This window comes from Euprymna scolopes, chromosome 46 (assembly GCF_053919585.1).
Source record: "Euprymna scolopes isolate OS-2025 chromosome 46, ASM5391958v1, whole genome shotgun sequence".
NCBI lineage: Eukaryota > Metazoa > Mollusca > Cephalopoda > Sepiida > Sepiolidae > Euprymna > Euprymna scolopes.
The window spans coordinates 5,068,472-5,094,040 of NC_136527.1; the positions used below are offsets into that span (position 1 = coordinate 5,068,472).

At 34.1% G+C, this 25,569-nt stretch overlaps 1 protein-coding gene across 2 annotated transcripts in view; it reads left to right on the top strand.

The window, feature by feature from the left end:
* The window catches only part of LOC145270621 (uncharacterized), a 122,606-nt gene extending 107,922 nt beyond the window's left edge, over positions 1-14,684 (top strand). For both annotated transcript variants that reach the window (XM_080126247.1, XM_080126246.1), the window contains one exon: positions 9,851-14,684. In XM_080126247.1, the coding sequence (XP_079982373.1) occupies positions 9,851-13,493 (3,643 nt within the window). In that variant the 3' untranslated portion in view covers positions 13,494-14,684. The remainder of the gene's footprint in view (positions 1-9,850) is intronic.
* The last annotated feature ends 10,885 nt before the right edge of the window (positions 14,685-25,569 follow it).

Below are 25,569 nucleotides of genomic sequence, written 5' to 3' on the forward strand. Positions count from 1 at the left end.
AAACCTTCCAATAAAAACATTTTTTCTTCAAAATCACTGGATCGGCATTAAATGACCTGAAAAGGGTTGATATGCCGTAAAACAACCAACCAACCAAAAAAAAATCAGTGGAAACTATTGTTGTTTTTTTTTTATCTGAAAACTTTATTTATCGACTACAAAATCTCATCCCAATTCTGTAGAAGCGCCCCTTAGTTTGTAAAAAAATATAATCTCTGAACTTTTCTGAGTCAAAAAACTAAAATATTACTATTTTTTTCACAATTTAACTACTATTTATTTTTTTTTTTTGTAAATTGCATTTTAACCCCAAACAAGGCACAGGGGACTACTATCTAGGACATAAATTGTAGCGATACTATGTAGGAAGTTGAGCAACAAGATGTGTGTTCGCATTTCACTTGAATGTCAGTGCAGCAGAGAAACAGGAACCTGGAAGGGAATTCCAAAGTCTAGCAGTTCTGGGGAAGAAACTATTAGAATAGAAGATTTCTACTGTGTAGGGGTGAGATTTTGCTGCTTGTTGAATTTGTTGGGGGTATTTATGTCGAGGAGTACAACGGCTTGTAGTTTGTCAGAGTGCCTATTCTAAAAATACTTGTAAAACTGGCTGAGGGATGCAACATTTTGTCGATGGGATAGCGGTTGAAGCTTAGCTGTTCTTTATAAAGTGAACGATTTTCTAGCTCGGTAGAGGGAGTCCACCTTCTTTGCAGCTTGAAAGATGGGCTCTCAGGTAGGATTTTATTTATCATGTCAATTGATGCTTGTGAAGGTATGATTTTTAGAATATGACATCTTCGTTCTGTGCTTGTAAAGGTATTTTATAGTTATTTACCGTCTCTTAAGAAAGGTTAGTTCATGCAGGGGTCTACGGACAAATTTATCTTTATCTACCATTAAAATACTTGTAAAACAGGCAGAGGGATGCAACATTTCGTTGATGGGACAGAGGCTGAAGCTGATGACATTTCAGGACCTATCAGGTTGGCAACTCTCTTTTGAACCCTGTCCAGGAGTGAGAAACTAGTAGCAGATGCACCAGCCTAAATATGACAACAATACTCCATATACAGGTGAATAGTGGCCTTGTAGCGGTACAGGATACTTTCAGGTGTAAGTAACTTTCTATCTCAGTAGAGAGAGCTCACCTTCTTTGCAGCAGCCTTGGCAATGTCCTCAATGTATCTGTTCCAGCCATGGAGTATCGGTATACAGTATGGTGGAGGGGTACGTCTGGGGACTTATTACATTTCATTTTTATCTTAACTGATACGACGGAATGGTCGGAGGATCCTAGAGGAGAAAGAACGGAACATGAATAAAAACTCGATTAAACCTAGAACCCCATCTTCCCATCTTCCAACGTAGACCCCTACTACCAGGTCTCCTTCTCCAACATCAGGGGTCTACGTTCCAACCTTCCAGAGGTTGAAACCCAATTACAGGAGACAAAACCGGACATATTCTTTCTAAGCGAAACTGGAATAGGGCCGACCACTTCCCTAGATGAGTTCATAATTAACGGATACTCCAATTTAACAGCTAAATCTGACACCCAAGATCGCCATGGGCATAGAATATGTGCCTACATTAAGGATGGCTTCCCGTGTGGCAGGGATATCTCTAGAGAAGATCCTAATTTACCCTATATGTGCTTCAGGGTTGCACTTGCTAACACCACTGCATTTATATTTGCCCTCTATAGGCCCCACAACAGCGGAGTTACTATCTTTAAGAGCATATCTGAGAAAATAGACCACATACTGTCTTTACATCCCTCGGCTAACATCCACATCTGTGGTGACTTCAACGTTCATAACGTGGAATGGCTGACCCATTCAAATAAGACAGATGATGAGGGGAGGTTTTGTCATGATTTTGCCATTGCTTATGACCTCACTCAGATTGTTCGCGAACCCACCCGTGTGCCCGATACACCCGGTCAATATGCAAGCCTCTTAGACCTTTTTCTCTCAACTTCCCCTGAGCTATGTTCATGTTCCGTTCATTCTCCTCTAGGATCCTCTGACCACTCCATCGTATCAGTTAAGATAAAAACGAAATGTAATAAGCCCCCAGACGTACCCCTCCACCGTACTGTATATAGATACTCTATGGCTGACTGGGATAGCTTTCGTACATTCATATCTGATTTACCTCTGCACTCCATGTTTAAAAAGGATGTGTCCTCTATAGTATCAGATCTGACCGAATGGTTAATTGTAGGCATAGACCAATTCATACCATCTAAAAAATTCCAACAAAAACCTAACAACCAGCCATGGTTCTCCCCAGAATGTGCTGCTGCTATCGCGCACAGAAATCACTTTTTCCATAGCTACCAACGTAATAGATGCACTGAGACTAAAGCTGCTTTCAGGTCTGCCAGCAACCACTGTAAAAGAGTAATAAAAAATGCAAGAGAGCTATATGCCCAATCTGTTAAATCCAAGGTAGCTGATCAACGGCTTGGATCCCACCAGTTTTGGCAAATAACAAATAGGATCCTGAACAGAAGTGTGCGTTCTATCCCAACCATTATCAATGGACCAGAGGTCATCTCGTCAGCATCAGACAAGGCCAAACTGTTTGCAAAGAACTTTGCAGCTAATTCTACCCTATGCGACGAAGGCCATCAACTCCCCATATTTCCTCCTATAACACAGAACAAGCTAGGTAACATACAAATATCCGTGCATGAGGTCCGTTCATTCTCCTCTAGGATCCTCCCCTCATCGTCTGTCTTATTTGAATGGTGGCCTTGTAGAGGTACAGGATACTTTCAGGTGTAAGTAACTTTCTAGCTCAGTAGAGAGAGCTCACCTTCTTTGCAGCAGCCTTGGCAATGTCCTCAATGTATCTGTTCCAACTCATGTTTCCATTTCATCGATAGGACAGTGGTTTATTTTGTCACTTTTGCAAGTATTTAAAAATATAGTTGGTGAGAAATACCCTAGATTGAAAAAATAAAAACGGCGATTAATTTAAAAACTCAGGTGTGGCAATGTTATAAAAAATTAAAAAGAAGGTGGAATGCTTCAAATGCCATCAGCGTGGTTTGGTAATGAAAATTTTGTTAGAAAACTTGATGCATCTTTAATATTTTTGTCCCCAAAATCTGAATAACTCCCAATTCCATGACTTTATATGTATTTATTTTTGAAGAACTCAAGGGAGACAACTCTGTATAATAACTTCCTTTTAATTTGTTTCCTTGAATAAGGGAAAATGTCTTCAGTCTAATACCGTTTTTTTTTTTAGTCGGAATAAATACGAGTTGCCTTCAATAAGGCTTTTTTCATTTGGCCACTTTTATTGATAGTACACACATGAAACTCTATTCCCCTTCGAAGTAATCTCCTCTGGCTGTAATGCACTTATTGTACCATTAAAACAACTTTTGGAAGGCCCCCTGGAAGTCCTCTGTTGAGGTTCCGTAAATGCCAGAACGCTTTCTACTCCAATAGTTTCTTCCCTCGAACAGCTAGACTTTGGAATTCCCTTCCTGCTGCCTGCTTTCCTGACTGTACTGATATGCAGAAGTTTAAATGTAATGTAAACCAACATCTTGTTAATATTTCTTAGGCATAGTTCCAATTAGTAACCCCTTACGTCCAAGTGGCAATATGCCTTTTTAGGGGTGGACATGATGAGGGCCCTAGTTTGAGGTGAAAGGGGATAAAAAAAAAATGCTGCTTTCATCTCCTCAATTGTCTCATAACGACTAAGGTTTTCCTTGAGCTTAGGGAATAACCAAAAGTCACAGGGAGCAAGGTCTGTACAATAGGGAGGGTGAGGAACTGTTCTTAACAGTAAAGCTCCCACACTGACATCAAACTATGTACGTATTGTCTCCACCCTGGGTGCTGAATTTCCTGCTCCTCCCACACCTCTCATCATCCCTCACAGACTCCCTGCCTTTCTTGAATCTCTTATGCCATTCAAAAACTGATGCTTGATTCATGCAAGATGGTCCAAAAGCAGTCTGAAGCGTTCCATACGTTTCTATGGCATTTTTTTAAAAGTTAAAAACAGAAATTAATTAATTACATATCGTTCTTCTAAAAAATGTCCTAACCTCAAGATTGCATTTTTGAAATTCACTAGCTCTGACAATCAGGCTTTAGTAGAGTGTATTCCAATTCCTGCTCATATGTAATTCATAAGAATTGTAACCCAATATATTATCTGTAAATTTGATTAAAATTAAACCAAATAATTGTACAACATTAAATTTTTGCAAGATTACTAAATGAATATTCCCGTTTTTCAATTTAATTTTTTTTACTTTATTTTCCGAGATCATATGAAAATTACCTTACGTTGATGATTATACATTCACGCGTGAAAATATTAGAATCTTACACATAAAGATTACGTTAAATATGTGACCGTAAAAAAAGCATAAATATTTTTTTTTTTCAATTATTTTTTTTTTGCGCGCAAAAATATTAAATAACCAATGCTTAATTCAATGATAATATCGGTAGTTCGAGAAATTAATTTTTCTTCGAGTTATATCGAATTCATTAATACGGACTTTAGGTGCTTTTTTCCTTATTAAGTATTTTTTTAATTGTTATAAATTACGATGCTTTATTTTCATTAAAAAAGCCGAAATAAATTCCTCCATTTTTTTACTGCTGAAAACCAAAACTTTAGTAAAGGTGTTTTTTTGTTTTAAAAAAAATAATACATTTCCACTAAGATTTAAAAATAAATAATTAGTTCATTATATTCCGCGATCATTATTTGATAAATACTGAAAATTTTATTAAAATTGGTTAATTTCCTGATTTTTGGTGGATTTTTAAGTAAAAGAAGGGATCAAAATGTTTATATATTTTGAGCATCGGCATTCATTTCACACGTACCTATTTGTTGTATATTATTATATTACAAGGTGGTCACCACTTATCAAGGCCCGGAAGCCACTCAGGGATAAGGGTTATTGTAAGTACTGTACGTTAGTGTGGAGATTTAATTAAGTGTCTACTTAAGGGGGGCGGTTCATCAGGAATTTGTTTACGTTGGACTTTAAGACATCCAGATTGTAGTCAGGTGGGAAGCAGGCAGACGGAACAGAGTTCTACAGGCGTGCAGTTCTAAGAAAGAAACTTTGTTCATGGAATCTACGTTTTGATTTAGGCATAGATATAGAGTGGCGAAACTTTTTGACAGTGGATTCAGCTAGATGGGTGTTTTTCGTAAAAGATTGGCGAGGGGGGACCAGAGATTGGAGTTCAGACGAGCACCTGCCATGGAAATAACGATAAAACAAAGATAGGCTTGCAACGTCTCTTCTGTGGGAGAGAGGTTGCAGGAAAGAGAAAAGGGCATCCCTCACTAAGACACAAAGTCTATTTTGTACTCTGTCAAGGCAGGATAGGCTGTTTTTAGCAGCTCCTGCCCAGATGTGGCAGCAGTATTCCATCCTTGGACGTACTTGGCTTTTATATAGATAGAGAATTGCATCAGTAGTGAGGTATCTTCTGGAGCGGTAGAAGGATCTCACCATCTTTCCAGCGACCTTGGCAACAGACTTGATGTACGTGTTCCATTTCAGATCAGGAGTAAAGGTCAAACCCAGAAGCTTGTCAAAACATGGAGTTTCCCCTAGACGAGAGCCATCCATTTCAATTAATGCCAGATGAGGATCAGAGCATTGATGATGTAAAGATAGGAGTTTGGTTTTAGATGCATTAAAGGTAACCAGCCACGTCTTCCCCCACTGAACCACGTGCTCGAGATCAGAGGTTTCCGCATCTTCAGTTCCTCGCGAATAATTGTTTACAGTTCCCACACTGACATCAAACTGTGCACGTATTGTCTCTATAGACACACGGCGGTCTTTATCCATGAAATTCTTTATTTGGCCAATCGACTCTGGTATTCTGACTTACTTACTCCTCCCATACCTCTCATCATCCCTCACAGACTCCCTGCTTTCCTTGAATCTCTTATGCCACTCAAAAACTGATGCCTGATTCATGCAAGATGGTCCAAAAGCAGTCTGAAGCATTCCATACGTTTCTGTGGCATTTTTTCCAAGTTTAAAACAGAATTTTATTGCGCATCGTTCTTCTAAAACGTCCTCACGTCCAGATTGCATTTTTTAAATTCATCAGCTGTGACAATCAGGCTTTAGTAGGACGTATTCCAATTCCTGATGTAGCTGTTCATTTGAACCTGAAATCATAAAAATTAGTCAGTTATCTCGTAAGCTGTATAGCAATGACATACTGAATGTTCAAGAGTCTATAATTTTAAATGCCTGTATAAAAAAAGTCACCTCGTAAGAAGGAATTCTAGGACTATGGTGAAAAATATAATTTAAAAATTTACAAAGTGTACAATAAATTTATCGCCCTAAATAAAACAACACTACAGCTTCCTTTTAAACTTTTATTGCAAACATCGATTCAAGTAACTTCATTATGCAGTAGAGCTGACATCTATTCAGTGTAACCGCCTTCAGCCTCAATCACGGCCTTGATAGGAGTCTGGAACTGGGAGCATGCCTTTACCACAAGTGATAGCAAGAACTCAGCAAATACTCGGCAGATGACAGTGATCAGGCCGGTTTTGGTGTTGTGGGAGGTCATGTTGGTGATGTTCTTGATGTATGACCGAACAAAGTAGTCCAGCAGGTTCAGGTCGGGGGATGGGGGGGGTCAGTGAGAGAAGGGTACTTTGAACTTGTGGGCTGGCACGGAGTCCTGCTGCCACATCCAGGGTCTGCCAGCGGGTATCTAATTGCACCAGGGGGTCACCACACTTTGGTGTTGATTTTCAAGCCGATTTCGAAGCCGTGAAGTCGGATGTGCACAAAACTGGCCAACTAGTAGATGGTCTGCAACAAAAAAAAAAGAAAACAGTTTTATCAAACGGAAATGGAATCGTGTTGTTTTTTTCTCGGGTGACAATTTTATTGTTCCATCCTGTGTATGGCTAGAGGAGGTGTTTTAGTTAATAAACTTCTTTCTGGCCGACAGTATGAATTTAGTCAAGTCCGTTTTACAGCGATCAGGCTAGCGTTGGTGTTGTGGGAGGTCATGTTGGTGATATTCTCAATATATGATACTAAATTAAGTAGTCAACAGGTTCAGGTCGGTGGGGGGGGGGGCGGTCAGTGAGAGAAGAGTAAAAAGTCATAGCACTACTTCTGAAGCCAAGCCTGGGTTTTTTTGGTCTTGTGGGTCGGCACCAAGTCCTGCTGTCACACACAGGGTCTGCCAATGGCCACCTGATTGCACCAGGAGATCACCACACTCTTCAGCACATCCAGGTAAACTTTGGTGTTGACTTCTAAGCCGACTTCAAAGATGTGAGGTGGCATGATAGGGCCCTCACTTGAAACCACACCAAAGACCATAACTGTAGCCGAAAACTTTGTTTTTAACACATCCCTGTTATTCATGACAATCCAGCGATATATTTTAAGGCTGCTGGCAATGGTCCTGTTGTCATAAGTTGGATCAGTAGAGAGTATGAGTTGTACAGTGGCGCATCTCCGATCTCACTCAATTTTTGGTGTTTACTTTCAAGCCGACTTCGAAGACGTGAAGTGGGATGTGCACAAAACTGGCCAACTAGTAGATGCTCTGCGACAAAGAAAGAAAACCAGTTTTCATCAAACGGAAATGGAATCGTGTTGTCTTTTTTTATGGCGACAATTTTATCGTTCCACCCTGTATAAAAAACAAATGTATTCTGAATTTTTTTAGATGAGGATTGGCTATTTGGAATTTTAGTTTCACGTTTTCATCGATAAAGTTTAACGTATTTCCAACTGATATAAATTATCGCACAGTAAAAATAATTAAATTAATACAAAAATTCTTTTCTTTTTATTTCGAATTATAAATCTCTTTTCTGTTACCTGCTTCCCTGGTTGTACACTGATATGCAGGCAGAAGTTTAAATGTAATGTAAACAAATATCTTGCTAATCTTGTCTTGTTAGGAGTGAACGTGAGTTTAAAAAAAACATTTTTTTCTTCTTTAATTTTGTCTTTGTGAGAGATAGTGTTATATTATAAACCCTTTTTAAGAATTCAAAACACAACCATTGGTGTAAGCAACAGTCCGTTTTTTATTTCTCCTGTTGTTCTTGCTTATGGTAGATAGAGAGAGAGGGAGGTGGGGGAGCGAGAGAGAATTATCGTGGCGTCCACTAGGGTGACAATCAAATCTCCAACTGCCATCTTTTTCCTTCTGTCACTTTTTCCTGTCAATCTTTTCAAAACATCCACATAACCCGATTCCTTTCTGTTACATTTTTCATAACAATAACAAGGTTTGTTTATATTCGTGAGAAATATTGAAACAATTCCCGTTTAGCTTGTCAATTTCTGACATTTCATCCGCAGACGCGTGCCACATTTTAATTCATGAACATACATATATGTATATACACCTATGATGATTGCAACGTCTTGTCAGACGAGTGCCACTCCCTCAGACATTTAAAATCCATGAGCCCAAATGCCTGAGGGAGTATCTATACAAATATGATGTTACAGAGTCTTAGCTTTGTACGACAGCTAAGTCTCTCTCTCGGTTCAAAATGTTGAGATCCAGCAACAAGCAAGAGCAAGATAGCCAGCAACAAATTAAACTGCAGACCAGCTTAATGCGGGTACTGGTCTTCCGCTTTATGGTTTTTTAAATCAGAGATTTGCTTCTCCTAGAAAGGTTGCCTTCACCACGGCTTACGGGAGCCCTCTCTACCCCATACACATATACACACACACAAATATACACGGTGCTAGTTATGTATGTCAGGTAGGTATGTCAGGTCATGTCATGTCATATGCTACTGGTACCATGTAACCCAGTACTACCTGCCTCATGGTCGGGTCACCGGCGACTAAACTGGTTCCCCCACCAGACTTGTTTGGTGAGGAGGGAGGCTAGTCTCCCTGAAGGATTAAAAACAAGACCTTCCAAAGGGCGAATGAACTCTTTTTTCTGGGTCAACGGCCTATATAACATACATACATACATACATGATGATGATTGCAACGTCTTATCAGACGAGTGCCACTCCCTCAGGCACGGAAAGTCCATAAGCCGAAAATTACTTCCATCGCCACAGGACCATTTTAATAGACAAATGCCTGATAGAATATCTGTACACAGATGATGTTACAGAGTTTTAGCTTTGTACAACAGCTAAGTCTCTCTCTCGGTTCAAAATGTTGAGATCCAGCAACAAGCAAGAGCAAGATAGCCAGCAACAAATTAAACTGCAGACCAGCTTAATGCGGGTAATGGTCTTCCGCTTTATGGTTTTTTTAAATCAGAGATTTGCTTCTCCTAGAAAGGTTGCCTTCACCACGGCTTACGGGAGCCCTCTCTACCCCAATACACATATACACACACACAAATATACACGGTGCTAGTTGGCCGTTGACCCAGAAAAAGAGTTCATTCGCCCTTTGGAAAAAATATACACCTATACACATATATATATATTTCTGGGTCACCCTGTGTATGTATGTATATATATGATGATTGCAACGTCTTGTCAGACGAGTGCCACTCCCTAAGACATTTAAAATCCATGAGCCCAAATGTCTGAGGGAGTATCTATACAAATATACACGGTGCTAGTTGGCCGTTGACCCAGAAAAAGCATGTCAACTCGGCCTAGACTGAGTCATTCGTGTAACAATAGGGCATTCTACCGGATGCTAGACATTCACCCGCTATTTCAGTCACTCCAACCGAGAGAGATGTGTGTGAAGCTGCATGTGCTAAAACGATTTTGAGCATTTTTACTTTGGGAACATATTGTTTCTCTTTTTCTAATTCCTTTTTTTTCTTCTTCTTCTTCTCCGCAGGTGTCGTGTGACTGCCCACATCCGTAAATACCACAAAGAACCAATGATCAAGATTATCAATCTGTCGAATTTGCCGAAGAGGGCCATCGACAAGAATCCATCCATGAGCCGAGAGGAATTGGCTGCTTTACACCAGCAGAAAAATGGAAAAGCCAACAAATCGAAAAAAGAGAACGCAAAACCCAGCCCTGTTTCTAGCGATGCCAAAAAGACGGACGGCAACAGTCTTTCTGATTTCAAAGATGTTCCTGGCGGCAGTCAAAAGAACGAATTTGGCGACGACGAATTCGATCTGCAATTCGACAACGATCTAATTGACGACATGGATGATTTTGTCGATGACGAGGATTTGTACTCGTCGCTAACATTCTGTTGCCATTCGTGTTCATTCCGCACAAAAAACATTGATCGTTTTACGAAACATACCTCATTGCATAACTTTTTCACGCACGGCATGAAAGTTGCGTGTATGGACTGCTCTTTTAGTACCAACCGAATCCTGGACTACGAGGACCACATAAGTCGTCACATGGACGGCTTCCTCTTTTATTGCGGTTGTTGCTCTTTTTCTTCCCTTGAAGAAAAAGAGGTCCGAGAGCACAGCCTTAAAAAACATCCTGACCGGGTTATTAGCATCGAAATCTCACCGGGTCCGCCCAGCCTCTCCACGAAATGGTCACCCGTCGACTTGGATCCGTCTGTGGAGCTGACAGATTTCCTAGCGATGGATTGTGAAAGGTTCTATAATCTCATTTCGATGTACGGGGTGACAATGGTCGATCTGAAGTCTACGGCCGTCTCCTATGAAGATATGAACGTTAAATCCGGTTCCGACGATAGCGGTACCGAGTTGGATGCCGCCGAAAGCCCCGAGAATGATGAGGAGGAGGGAGAAGGGGAAGAAGAAGATGGGGTGATGGCGACAACAGCGGAAATCAAGGACTTGGTTAAAAAGCCTGTTGATGGCCTTGCGGTCAAACGACCATCGAAAAGCAAGGTGTCGGGCGTCACCAAGAATAAGGAGAACGACAAGGGGGCGAAATTAACGAACACACAAAATGAGGGGAAACGTAGTAGCTTCGACGACCAGTTCTCTTCGGACAATTCTATCCATGACCCTCTGCTTAGTCCAACGTCAGACAAGGCAGCTAGCGAAGACGAGGATGAAGATGTAGCAGATACCAAGAATAAAGATGAAGATAACCTTGACGATGATGCTGGTGATGATGATGACGGGGAGGACGGGTTGGAAGAAAACGAGGAAGCAGGCGAACTGACGAAATTCGTTCAGAAGAAGATCGATAACGAAAGTGATGACGATAATGATGCTGATATCGAAGAAGAGAATGATGGAGATGATGACAGCACACCTGAAAGTGACGAGGATGATGAGGAACCTTCTAAAGAAGACAGAGAAGATATCTTTAAGAAACTGTCTGACATTGATACCAAAGAAGACTCCAAAACTCCAAGTAAATCCGAAGAAAACACTGTAGCTGATGGTCCCGATGTTAAAGGCAATAATATAAACGCAGATAATGGAGACGATAACAAAAAAAACATCGGAAGCCACAACGAGTCAGAAACGGCAGGTGCCCAAAGCAAAGTAACTGCAACCAAAGAAGACGAAGAAGCTGACATCCTCAAGACAACCGACTGCAATGATGATATTGGCAAGCCTTCCAAAGAAGAAGAGATGTATAAGATGGCCGGCGATAACGCAAACATAGGTCAGTCTTCGAAGAAAGGAGACGCAGAAGATGTTTTTAAAATTGCTAAAATTAACAAAGACCTTGCCGAGCACTTTAAACCAGATGAGAAAGACGTGTTCAAGATGACGGACGGCAACAATGAGCTCGGCAAACCTGAGCTGGAATGTGAAACCAAAGATATCTCAAAAATGTCTGCAAGCCACGAAGATTCCAAAGACGACACTGAGGAAGATGGTTTCAAAATGGCCGACATTGCAGAAAATCTTGATGACAAACCTTTAAGAGAAGATGATGAAAATACGTTGAAAACAGCCCGCAGCGAAGAAGATCATAGCAAGCCTTTGAAAGAAAACGAAGGTGATAACTTAAAGACGTCTGATGAGGAGGATGAGGATTCTGACAAGCTTTCAAAAGAGGACGCAGAAGATAGGTTAAAAGTTACTGCAAGCCAACCTCTAACGGAAGATGAAGAAGATATTTTGAAGATGGTTGAAAATGGTAAAAATCTTGCTGATCCTTCGAACGAGGATGCTGGCAAAGATATCTTTAAAATAACTGAAAGTGATGAAGATGTCACCAAACCTTCCAGAGATATCTTTGAAATAGCTGAAAGCAATGCAGATAACACCAAGACTTTCAAAGAAGATGATCTCTTCAAGATGGTTGACGATAATGAAGATTTTGGTAAGCCTCCCGAAGATGAGGAGGATGTCTTTCAAATGGCTGACAGTGATGAAGATTTTGGGAAGCCTTGCAAAGAAGATGAGAATATCTTCCAGACCAACGATGATATTGTTGAGCCTTCCAACGAACACAATGTCTTCAAGATGGATGACGATGATGAAGCTCTCGGTAAACCTTCCAAAGAAGATGAAGACGATATCTTTAAAATCACTGCTAACAAAGATACTACCAAACCTTCCACAGAACATAATATTTTCAAGATGGCTGACAGTGACGAAGCTCTTGGTAAACCTTCCAAAGAAGACGATATCTTTAAAATCACTGCTAACAAAGATACTACCAAACCTTCCACAGAACATAATATTTTCAAGATGGCTGACAGTGACGAAGCTCTTGGTAAACCTTCCAAAGAAGACGATATCTTTAAAATCACTGCTAACAAAGAAAATATTACCAAACCTTCTACAGAACATAATATTTTCAAGATGGCTGACATTGACGAATCTCTTGGTAAACCTTCCAAAGAAGATATTTTCAAGATCGCTGAGAGCAATGACAATACGGACCAGCTTTCCAACGAACATATCTTCAAAATGACTGCCAATAATGAAAATCTGGATAAAACTTCTAGAGATGTCGATAACGATGTCTTTAAGATGGCTGACAGCTGTAAAAACATTAGCACGCCTTCGAAGGAAGACCAAAACATTGCTGGCAGCACTAAAAATCTTCTTGTGCCTTCGACGGAGGATTCGGAAGAAGATATTTTCAAAGTCACTGATAGCCCCAAAGATATCGTCAAAATTTCCAGTAAAGACATAGACGAAGATATCTTCAAGACGACTGACCTTGATAGGGATTTTGGAAAGCCGTCCAATCAAGACGAAGAGGAAGAGTTCTTCAAGATGGTTGCTAGCGATAATGATCAGAGCAAGATTCTGAAAACAGATGAGGATGATAGCTTCAAAATGGCTACCGTGGATGATAATCTTAGTAGATCTGCGGAAGAAGCCGGAGTCAAAGATATCTTTAAAACGGTTGATGCTAATACCAAAGAAAACTTTGTCACAGATGACATTGTAGTGTCGGAGAGCGAAGTTAACAACGTAAATAATGACGATGATGATAATAATAAGACTGTAATAATCCGTGCAGATTGTGTCGAAATATCGAACACTCAATGCAAAGAAATGGAGATTACTTTTGATTCGCTTTTCTCCGATAAAGAAGGAAAAAATGACGACTAGGATTTCAGAAATGGCGGAACCTTTGAAATGAGAAAATATGGAAGCTAAAAATAATCAAACAAGAATGATATCCCAAGATCCAAAAAAAAATAGCTGATTTCTTTTTTTTCTTTTCTTTTTTCTTTCTATTTCTTCTTTTCTATTTCTTCTTTTTTCTTTTCTTTTTCTTCTTTTCTCTTTTTTTTCTTTCTTCTTTTTTTCTTTTTTCTTTCTATTTTTTCTTATTCTTTTTTTCTTTTCTTTCTATTTCTTCTTTTCTATTTCTTCTTTTTTCTTTTCTTTTTCTTCTTTTCTCTTTTTTTCTTCTTTTTTCCTTTTTCTTTTTCCTTTCTTTTTTCCTTTTTTCTTTTCTTTTTCGTTTTTCTTTTTTTCTTTCTATTTCTTCTTTTCTCTTTTTTCTTCTTTTTTCTTTTTCCTTTTTCTTTTTTCTTTCCTTTTTTCTTTCTATTTCTTTTCTCTTTTTTTCTTTCTTTTTTCCTTCTTTCTTTTTTCCGTTTTTCTTTTTTCCTTTTTTCTTTTTCTTTTTTCTTTCTATTTCTTCTTTTCTCTTTTTTTTCTTTTTTTCTTTCTTTTTTTCTTTCTTCTTTTTTTCCTTTTTTCTTTCTTTTTTTTCTCTTTCTTTTTTTTTTTCCTTTGTAAGAATATAAAACGAAATCAGCGCGGGATAATTTTATCCGCACACGAGAAATTGTCGTGTTATCCAAAACAACAGAAAATGTAATCTCAAAATAAAACGGCTGAGTTTTATAAAAATGAAAAAAAAAAAAGGATCTGTGACTGATATTCCTGATGAGGATGTAGTCAAAAAAAAAAAAAAATAAATAAAATAAACTTTTACCTCTGTCAGGAAGGATTAGCACTGTCTAAAAAGCTAACGGCCAAATGAACTACTTGTACATTGGAATCCACTCGAAATTTTGTTTGACTCATTTTTTTTGTTCATAACAAAATTTGCGTGACTGTAAAAAAAAAAACAAATCTCCAAAGAATTTAAATTCTGTCTGTTCACGATTGGATTTTTAAATACTTTCTCGTCCTTGCCGATTTTCACATATTTTGGGTTCATATTCTTAAGAGCCGTTTTATATTTTTTGGAATTAGCTAAAAAAATATTTATTCAGTTTTACGGCGAAATCAGATATGTGGAAATCGTTATTCCTAAGAATGAAAGTTTTTTTTTTTTTTTTTTTTTTTTTTTTAAGTTCCAAAAACTACTTTTTGTTTAACCAGGTTGTTAATGAAATTCCGATTCCCATGAAGGGAGTTTTTTTTTGCAATGCAAAAGAAAATGTATTTTAAAATTCCGAATTTTTGAGATGAGGCTGATTGTTTCTATTACACGTATTGATTGGACTATTGTTCTCATCTTGAGTGTTATTTGCGCAACGTTTCAGTTGGTGTAACCTTCGACCTTCATCAGGCATATTGGTCATTATTTTTCTTACGAGGATGAAACGCAAAAAACTCTGTACTTTAATTGCCATATTTTCAAAACTTACTCTCCGTATCGAGCACTGTCAAAGTAAACACTAGAAATATTTACATAAAACTTTATATGGATGGATAAAATACCAGTTTAGAAAGAATTTAAAATTTAACAGTTGAAAAGACCAGAAAAGTGCAAAATTGATTTTAATAAACATATCTATTTATTAAAATGAAATTGTTTATATTACTTGTTTTGATTGGACTAGTGTTTTCGTTTTGAGTGTTATTTGTGCAACGCCTTGGTCGGTTTGGCTGTCGACCGTCTTCAGGCATCTTGATTGTTGTCTTGGAAAAACGAGAAAAGTTACTGGCTCCGTAGATAGTTTCATATCCTGGGAATTGGTCTCTCTTTTATGGTTGTGGTTTCGTATTTGTGGAAAAAAAATTGGTGGACTAAGGGGAAGCAACTCTAATAAAGGTTTACACAGAATTATCTCCCTTCCATTGAAAAAATTTTAGGGGTGTACAATTTTTGTTTTTCCTACAATCAGAGGCTCTCTTTTATGGCTGTGGTTTCGTATGTGTGGAAAAAAATTTGTTGACTAAGGGGAAGCAACTCTAATAAAGGTTGACACAGAATTATCTCCCTTCCATTGACAAAAGTGTACTAATTGCATCAAAGATCAAAGTGTAGTATCTGTTTCGGCAGATGCTGTACTAAAAGACCATTGCCCTTGAGGCAATCAGTTTCTGGTTCATGTAGGGGCAACCCTATATATACCAAGAGGCAGCACTACCAGCTCCTCCTCCCCTCCTCTCGGAGGAGCTGCTCCCCCTTTCCCACCCCCTCTCCACATTAAAAAACGGCCTGATGCCTAATTTGCTCAGTGGGGAAGCAAATAAATACCAAACTTGGTTTTCTTCTTTTTTTTACATATATGAAACCATAGCCATAAAACAGAGACTAATTCAAAGAATACGAAAATATCTACAGAACCAGTAACTTTTCTCTTTTCTTTTCCAAGACAGTAATCAACATGCCTGAAGACGGTCGAAGGCCAAACTGACAGAAGTGCTGCATAAGTAACATTCAAAATAAAAACAACAGTTCAGTCAAAACAAGTAATATATAAAATGTATTTGATTTAGGGTGACAGTGAGTAATGTAGGCTATATTTAATTTAATTGTATGCAAATGAATTGGAAGCTCTTGTTGAAAATTTAGAAATCCTGATAGGTCATGAACTGTCATCTAAGCTTCAGCCACTGTCCCATCACCGAAATGTGGCATCCCTCTGCCTGTTCTATAAGTACTTTAACGGTGAATGCCCGACGAACTGCAAGCACTTGTACCCCCTCGACATAAATCCCCTTGACAAACCCGACAAGCAGCTAAATCCCACCCCTTCATCATAGAGATTGGGCTGGTGCATCGGCTACTAGTCTCTCGCTCCTTGACAAGGTTCAAAAGAGAGTCGCAAATCTGATAGGCCCTAAACTGGCATCTAAGCTTCAGCCTCTGTCCCATCGTCGAAACGTTGCATCTCTCTGCCTGTTCTACAAGTATTATAATGGTGAATGCTCTGAAGAACTGCAAGCACTTGTGCCCCCACGACGTGAACACCCTCGACAGACCCGACAATCTGCAAAATCCCACCCCCACACTGTAGAGATCCCTAGATGTAAAAGATCTTTCTACTCCAGTAGTTTCTTCCCCAGAACTACTAGACTTTGGAATTCCATTCCAGGTCCCTGCTTCCCCAACTGTACTGACGTGCAGAAGTTCAAGTGCAACGTGAACCAACATCTCGCTGCTCTAATCCCTACATAGTTCCCCAGTAGATGTTTCCCCTGATAGTAGCCCTCTACACCAAAGTGGCAATGTGCCTTGTTTGGGGTGAAAATGTAATAAAAAAAAAATAAATAAATAAAAAAGAGAAAGCCTTCTACTCCAGTAGTTTCTTCCCCAGAACAGCTAGACTTTAGAATTCCCTTCCGGGCCCCTGCTTCCCCAACTGTACTGACATGCAGAAGTTCAAGTGCAACGTGAACCGACATCTTGCTACCCAACTCCCTACATAGTACCCCTGTAGTTTATGTCCCTGATAGTAGCCCCCTACATCAAAGTGGTAACATGCCTTGTTTGGGGTGAAAATGTAATTTTAAAAAAAAACAGACCCACATAGGACGGTTCCTTTAGGGCAGTGTTTTTTAACCTTTTTCTGGAATGGAACCCAATGGAACCGCTATGCCATAATTTAGTTGTCTTACGCTAAAACCAATATTTTATGAATGAATTAAGCTAAATGAAAATACTCTTCTGATTTTTAATCTGATTCTTTTGACGTTGGCCGTAATATAACAATATATAAAAGTAAACTTAAAAATTGACTGTATAAGTATATATAAGAGTAATCCGAAAAATTGACCGTATAATAAAAATATATAAAAGCAAACTTAAAAATTGACTGTATAAGAATATATAAAAGTAAACCTAAAAGTTGACCGTATAATAAAATATAGGGAGGTATATATGCATATAATAATTTTTTTTAAAATCTGCATATAATAATAAAATAGTTTAACTATGTAAATTTTAGTATATTTAAACAGTTTTTTTAAAATCTGCATATAATAATATAATAGATTAATTATGTAAATTTTAGTATTTAAACAGTTTTTAAAAATATGCATATAATAATAAAATAGTTTAATCATGTAAATATTAGTATATTTAAACAGTTTTTTTAAAATCTGCATATAATAATAAAATAGTTTAATCATGTAAATATTAGTATATTTAAACAGTTTTTTTAAAATCTGCATATAATAATAAAATAGTTTAACTATGTAAATTTTAGTATATTTAAACAGTTTTTTTAAAATCTGCATATAATAATAAAATAGTTTAACTATGTAAATTTTAGTATATTTAAACAGTTTTTTTTAAATCTGCATATAATAATAAAATAGTTTTACTATGTAAATTTTAGTATATTTAAACAGTTTTTTAAAAAATATGCAAATGATAATAAAATAGTTTAACTATGTAAATTTTAGTATATTTAAACAGTTTTTTTAAAATCTGCATATAATAATAAAATAGTTTTACTATGTAAATTTTAGTATATTTAAACAGTTTTTTAAAAAATATGCAAATAATAATAAAATAATTTAACTATGTAAATTTTAGTATATTTAAACAGTTTTTTTTAAATCTGCATATAATAATAAAATAGTTTAACTATGTAAATTTTAGTATATTTAAACAGTTTTTTTAAAATCTGCATATAATAATAAAATAGTTTAACTATGTAAATTTTAGTATATTTAAACAGTTTTTTTTAAATCTGCATATAATAATAAAATAGTTTTACTATGTAAATTTTAGTATATTTAAACAGTTTTTTAAAAAATATGCATATAATAATAAAATAGTTTTACTATGTAAATTTTAGTATATTTAAACAGTTTTTTAAAAAATATGCATATAATAATAAAATAGTTTAACTATGTAAATTTTAGTATATTTAAACAGTTTTTTTTAAATCTGCATATAATAATAAAATAGTTTAACTATGTAAATTTTAGTATATTTAAACAGTTTTTTTAAAATCTGCATATAATAATAAAATAGTTTAACTATGTAAATTTTAGTATATTTAAACAGTTTTTTTAAAATCTGCATATAATAATAAAATAGTTTTACTATGTAAATTTTAGTATATTTAAACAGTTTTTTAAAAAATATGCATATAATAATAAAATAGTTTAACTATGTAAATTTTAGTATATTTAAACAGTTTTTTTTAAATCTGCATATAATAATAAAATAGTTTTACTATGTAAATTTTAGTATATTTAAACAGTTTTTTAAAAAATATGCAAATAATAATAAAATAGTTTAACTATGTAAATTTTAGTATATTTAAACAGTTTTTTTTAAATCTGCATATAATAATAAAATAGTTTTACTATGTAAATTTTAGTATATTTAAACAGTTTTTTAAAAAATATGCAAATAATAATAAGATAGTTTAACTATGTAAATTTTAGTATATTTAAACAGTTTTTTTAAAATCTGCATATAATAATAAAATAGTTTAACTATGTAAATTTTAGTATATTTAAACAGTTTTTTTTAAATCTGCATATAATAATAAAATAGTTTTACTATGTAAATTTTAGTATATTTAAACAGTTTATTTAAAATCTGCATATAATAATAAAATAGTTTAACTATGTAAATTTTAGTATATTTAAACAGTTTTTTTTAAATCTGCATATAATAATAAAATAGTTTAACTATGTAAATTTTAGTATATTTAAACAGTTTTTTTAAAATCTGCATATAATAATAAAATAGTTTTACTATGTAAATTTTAGTATATTTAAACAGTTTTTTTAAAATCTGCATATAATAATAAAATAGTTTTACTATGTAAATTTTAGTATATTTAAACAGTTTTTTAAAATCTGCATATAATAATAAAATAGTTTTACTATGTAAATTTTAGTATATTTAAACAGTTTTTTTAAAATCTGCATATAATAATAAAATAGTTTAACTATGTAAATTTTAGTATATTTAAACAGTTTTTTAAAAAATATGCAAATAATAATAAAATAGTTTAACTATGTAAATTTTAGTATATTTAAACAGTTTTTTTAAAATCTGCATATAATAAAATAGTTTTACTATGTAAATTTTAGTATATTTAAACAGTTTTTTTAAAATCTGCATATAATAATAAAATAGTTTAACTATGTAAATTTTAGTATATTTAAACAGTTTTTTTAAAATCTGCATATAATAATAAAATAGTTTTACTATGTAAATTTTAGTATATTTAAACAGTTTTTTTAAAATCTGCATATAATAATAAAATAGTTTAACTATGTAAATTTTAGTATATTTAAACAGTTTTTTTTAAAAATATGCAAATAATAATAAAATAGTTTAACTATGTAAATTTTAGTATATTTAAACAGTTTTTTTTAAATCTGCATATAATAATAAAATAGTTTTACTATGTAAATTTTAGTATATTTAAACAGTTTTTTTAAAATCTGCATATAATAATAAAATAGTTTAACTATGTAAATTTTAGTATATTTAAACAGTTTTTTTAAAATCTGCATATAATAATAAAATAGTTTTACTATGTAAATTTTAGTATATTTAAACAGTTTTTTTAAAATCTGCATATAATAATAAAATAGTTTAACTATGTAAATTTTAGTATATTTAAACAGTTTTTTAAAAAATATGCAAATAATAATAAAATAGTTTAACTATGTAAATTTTAGTATATTTAAACAGTTTTTTTAAAATCTGCATATAATAATAAAATAGTTTTACCATGTAAATTTTAGTATATTTAAACAGTTTTTTTAAAATCTGCATATAATAATAAAATAGTTTAACTATGTAAATTTTAGTATATTTAAACAGTTTTTTTAAAATCTGCATATAATAATAAAATAGTTTTACTATGTAAATTTTAGTATATTTAAACAGTTTTTTTAAAATCTGCATATAATAATAAAATAGTTTAACTATGTAAATTTTAGTATATTTAAAGTTTTTTTAAAATCTGCATATAATAATAAAATAGTTTAATCATGTAAATATTAGTATATTTAAACAGTTTTTTTAAAATCTGCATATAATAATAAAATAGTTTAACTATGTAAATTTTAGTATATTTAAACAGTTTTTTTTAAATCTGCATATAATAATAAAATAGTTTTACTATGTAAATTTTAGTATATTTAAACAGTTTTTTTAAAATCTGCATATAATAATAAAATAGTTTAACTATGTAAATTTTAGTATATTTAAACAGTTTTTTTAAAATCTGCATATTATAATAAAATAGTTTAATTATATAAGTATATTTAAAGAATAAATTTTTTTTTAAGATTTTGTTCATTTAAACAATTTTTTTTTTTAATATGCATAATAAAATAGTTTAATTATATAAGTATATTTAAAGAATAAATTTTTTTTTTAAATTTTGTTCATTTAAACAATTTTTTTTTTAATATGCATATAATAAGAAAATACTTTAATTATATAAGTATATTTAAAGAATAAATTTTTTTTTTTTAAATTTTGTTCATTTAAACAATTTTTTTTTTAAATATGCATATTATAATAAAATAGTTTTATTATATAAGTATATTTAAAGAATAAGTTTTTTTTTTTAATTTTGTTCATTTAAACAATTTTTTTTTTTAATATGCATATTATAATAAAATAGTTTAATTATATAAGTATATTTAAAGAATAAATTTTTTTTTTTTAAATTTTGTTCATTTAAACAATTTTTTTTTTTTAATATGCATATTATAATAAAATAGTTTAATTATATAAGTATATTTAAAGAATAAATTTTTTTTTTAAATTTTGTTCATTTAAACAATTTTTTTTTTTTAATATGCATATTATAATAAAATAGTTTAATTATGTAAATTTTAGTATATTTAAACATTTTTTTAAAAATATGCATATAATAAGAAAATACTTTAATTATATAAGTATATTTAAAGAATAAATTTTTTTTTTAAATTTTGTTCATTTAAACAATTTTTTTTTTAAATATGCATATTATAATAAAATAGTTTAATTATGTAAATTTTAGTATATTTAAACATTTTTTTAAAAATATGTATATTATAATAAAAATATGCATATTATAATAAAAATATGCATATTATAATAAAAATATGCATATTATAATAAAAATATGCATATTATAATAAAAATATGCATATTATAATAAAATAGATTTTCAAAATTGAATTGAACATTCTGTTTATTTGTTCTTTGTCTAATTTAGAAATTGCGGAACCCCTAGGACTATACTGGCGGAACCCTGGTTGAAAAGCACTGCTTTAGGGTTACAGTAAGTGATGTGGGCTATATTTAGTTTAATAAAGTTCTCTGCAAATGAATTGAAAGTTATTGCTGAAAAATCAGATCCCTCCAATTTCGATGTTAATTAGACATCGGTTCAAACTCCTTGGCTTAATGTTCACAGGAAACATGAGTTGGAACACATACATTGAGAGCATTGCCAAGGCTGCTGCAAAGAAGGTGGGCTCCCTCTATCGTGCTAGAAAGTTACTTACGCCTGAAAGTATCCTGTACCGCTACAAAGCCACCATTCGCCCATGTATGGAGTATTGCCGTCACATTTGGGCTGATGCATCTGCTGCTTGTCTCTCACTCCTGGACAGGGTTCAAAAGAGAGTCGAAAACCTAATAGGTCCTGAACTGTCATCTAAGCTTCAGCCTCTGTCCCATCGACGAGATGTTGCATCCCTCTGCCTGTTCTACAAGTATTTTAATAATGAATGCTCTGACGAACTACAAGCCCTTGTACCCCCTCGACGAAAATACCCCCGACAAACCCGACAAGCAGCGAAGTCCCAACCCTACACAGTAGAGATCCCTAGATGTAGGAAGGCCTACTCTAGTAGCTTTTTCCCCATAACTGCTTGACCCCCTCTCCTACGTTACATGTGTGCCAGCTACGAGCAAGTGATGGGTCTCATTGGCGACCCCCTATCACCTATGCTCTTCGACTTGTTGCTTTGAGGAGGCAAAACCGTTGGCATACGCAGACGATCTAACCCTCCTCGCCAAGACCCAAATGGCGATGCAAAGGAAGAAAGAGATGGTGGAGAAAGCCCTGGACGCAGTGGGTATGCGGTTAAACCCCGCAAGTCTCTCTCCATAACAATCAAGTCTCAGAGGAAGGAAAAATATGTCTTCCTTGATAATGCTGGGCTGAGCGCGAGGGGTGGCCCGATCGGGTTCTTCGAGTATCGTCAAATGGTTCATATCTGAGTTGAGGAGCTCACGTCTGCCCTTCTGAAGCCGCACCAACGTATCCAACTGCTCAGAAGCCACACGATCCCACCTGACTGTTTCCAACCTGACTACAACTTGGATGTCTTCAAGTCCAACATAAACAAATTCCTAATAAACCATCTCCTTAAGTAAGATACTTTATCAAATCTCCATTACTTACGATTACTACGATACTATCCCATTGATTACTGTACACGCAATAACTCTTATCCCTGAGTGGCTTCCGGGCCTTGATAAGTGGTGACTACCATGTAAAAAAAAAAAAAAAGATGCTGAAACTGCTCCACACGTTAGTTCTAGGAAATATCCATGGAAACACACTGAAGGCCCTTGATATTAACAGGTGTGGGGGGAGGGGGGGAGGCTCCCAGAAGATTGCCCTACAAATGAATACCTCATCAACCTACTAAAAAAAAAAAAAAAAAAAAATACAGAAAAAATTTTCTAATGTACATTCCTCTTATGGAATAAAAATGTCATATTCCAAAAACCATGTACATTGACTGAGTAGATTTGTTTTTTTAACTCAAGAAAATCAAATTCTGGGTTTGTTTTACTATACACATGGATTCGCAAAAAGTTGTCAAAAAGACAAATAAATGTTATCAAAGGCAAGATGAGGTACTTTTCTATCTAACTGGATATGTTTTTTATTTAATGTAAAATGTTTATTCGGTTCGAAAAATATACAGTATTTACCGATATATTGGAAAAATTAAAAATGGCAACGTTGAACACAGTAAGTTTAGGAAAACGAGTTACAAATAAAAAACGAAACTAAATTCTCTTAAAAACCCACCGGATATATGTCCGCCTATGTCACGGCAACATATATTAAGCGAGTTTCTAACAGTATTTCATATCTTTTTATTTTTAACTCATTTTCCCAAACCGTGTTAAAGAGTAAGGCGCCATCTTGAATTTTCCAATACATCAGTAAACACTGTATGTTTTTCGAGCTGAATAAACATGTTACATTAAATAAAAATACTAAAAACTTATCCAGTTAGGTAGAAAACTAACTTATCTTGCCTTTGATAACATTTATTTGTTCTATAATTGTTTTTTGACAACTTTTTCAAATCTTTGTGTACATTAATACAAACCTCAAATTTTGTTAATATCACAAAAAAAAGTCGTAAAAAGATGATTTTCTATATATATAAAAAAACTATTCGATTAATTTATATGATTTTTGGAATATGACATTTTTGTTCCTTGTTAGGTATGTGCACCATAAAGATTTTAGTGCTTATTTAGTTATGCTACAGCAGTGTTGTTTTTTGTTTTGTTTTTTTTTTCATTTTTTTAAACAACATAATTGTCATGTCGAAAATAGTGATATATCCAAAAATTACGAAATTTGATCTCTCGCGATTAGTTTTTTAACAAGAAATGCATAGATATGATGGTAAGAATCGAATATACCAAGCTCTTGTCCGCGCCATTCTCCTATACGGATGCGAAACCTGGTCAGTACGAGTTTTCGACCCGCACAAACTGGAACTTAAGAAATTCAAATTTCATAAAGATGCTAAACATTATGTGTAATCCATTACATTTAATAAACAAGGGGAGACAACTCGGTTCTAACTACTGAAATCAAAATCAGGTACAATTTAGTATTAAAATCGCAAAAAAAAAAAAATCACAAAAAGATGATTTTTTTATATGTAAACAAACTATTTGATTAATAACACGATTTTTGGAATATGACATTTTTGTTCCTTGATGAGTACATGCACCATAAAGATTTTAGTGCTTGTTTACAGTTATGCTACAGCAGTTTTTTTTTTTTAATGTCTTTAAACAACATAATTGTCGAAAATCGTGATATATCCAAAAATTACGAAATTTGATCTATTGCGATAAGTTATTAAAAAGAAAAGAATAGGTATGATGGTAAGAATCGAATATTCCGCGCCATTCTCCTATACGGATGCAAAATCGAGTCAGTCCGAGATTTTGACCTGCGCAGACTGGAAGTATTTGACCACCAATGTCTACGCCACATCCTTCGGGTTCGCAACAAGATGACTTCATCCATGCCACCATGAACCCAGCCTCACGTAGTCAGCTGAATACCTCGCTCAGCACAGTTAAGCAAGATGCCGATCTGATCTTGTGTTCTCGCCTCTACGGAGCGTGCCGCTGGAACCACAAAAAGCTGGACCTTCAAATCGACGTGCCTAGGCATCTATACATGCAGAGAATTCAGAACATTGATACAAGATGAAGAAACGGTGGCCGCCATTAACATCGCACGATCTTAAAAAAAAACAAGGGAGATAATAGTTTGACTATTACTATGAAAGCAACAGCGATCTATACAGGATCTATAATTACTTTAACGTATAAAAAATTATTTATTTGATCAAATTTTGTAATTTTTGCATTTATCTATACAGTTTTTCGTAAAAATTACTTTAACGTATAAAAAAATTATTTATTTGATCAAATTTTGTAATTTTTGCATAGATTACTCTTTTTCCGATATCACCCCAATTTTGCTTAAGTCTTCATAATTCCTAGTTGGCAACTTATTTCTTTACCTCGCTCCCAGTACTCTCCTGACTCAGTAAAGGTATCGCAGACATGGTATAGCACAGTTGTATCTCAATTTTCCTTGAAGGTAGACGTAGCTTTGTCCTTCTGGGGGGTGTCCAGTCACCCCAGCTGACTAACGTAGGTATGATTTTATGATTTATATATTTTTATATTTTTCCAGTGGAAATAAAAATTTGTGGATGTATATTATGTATCATT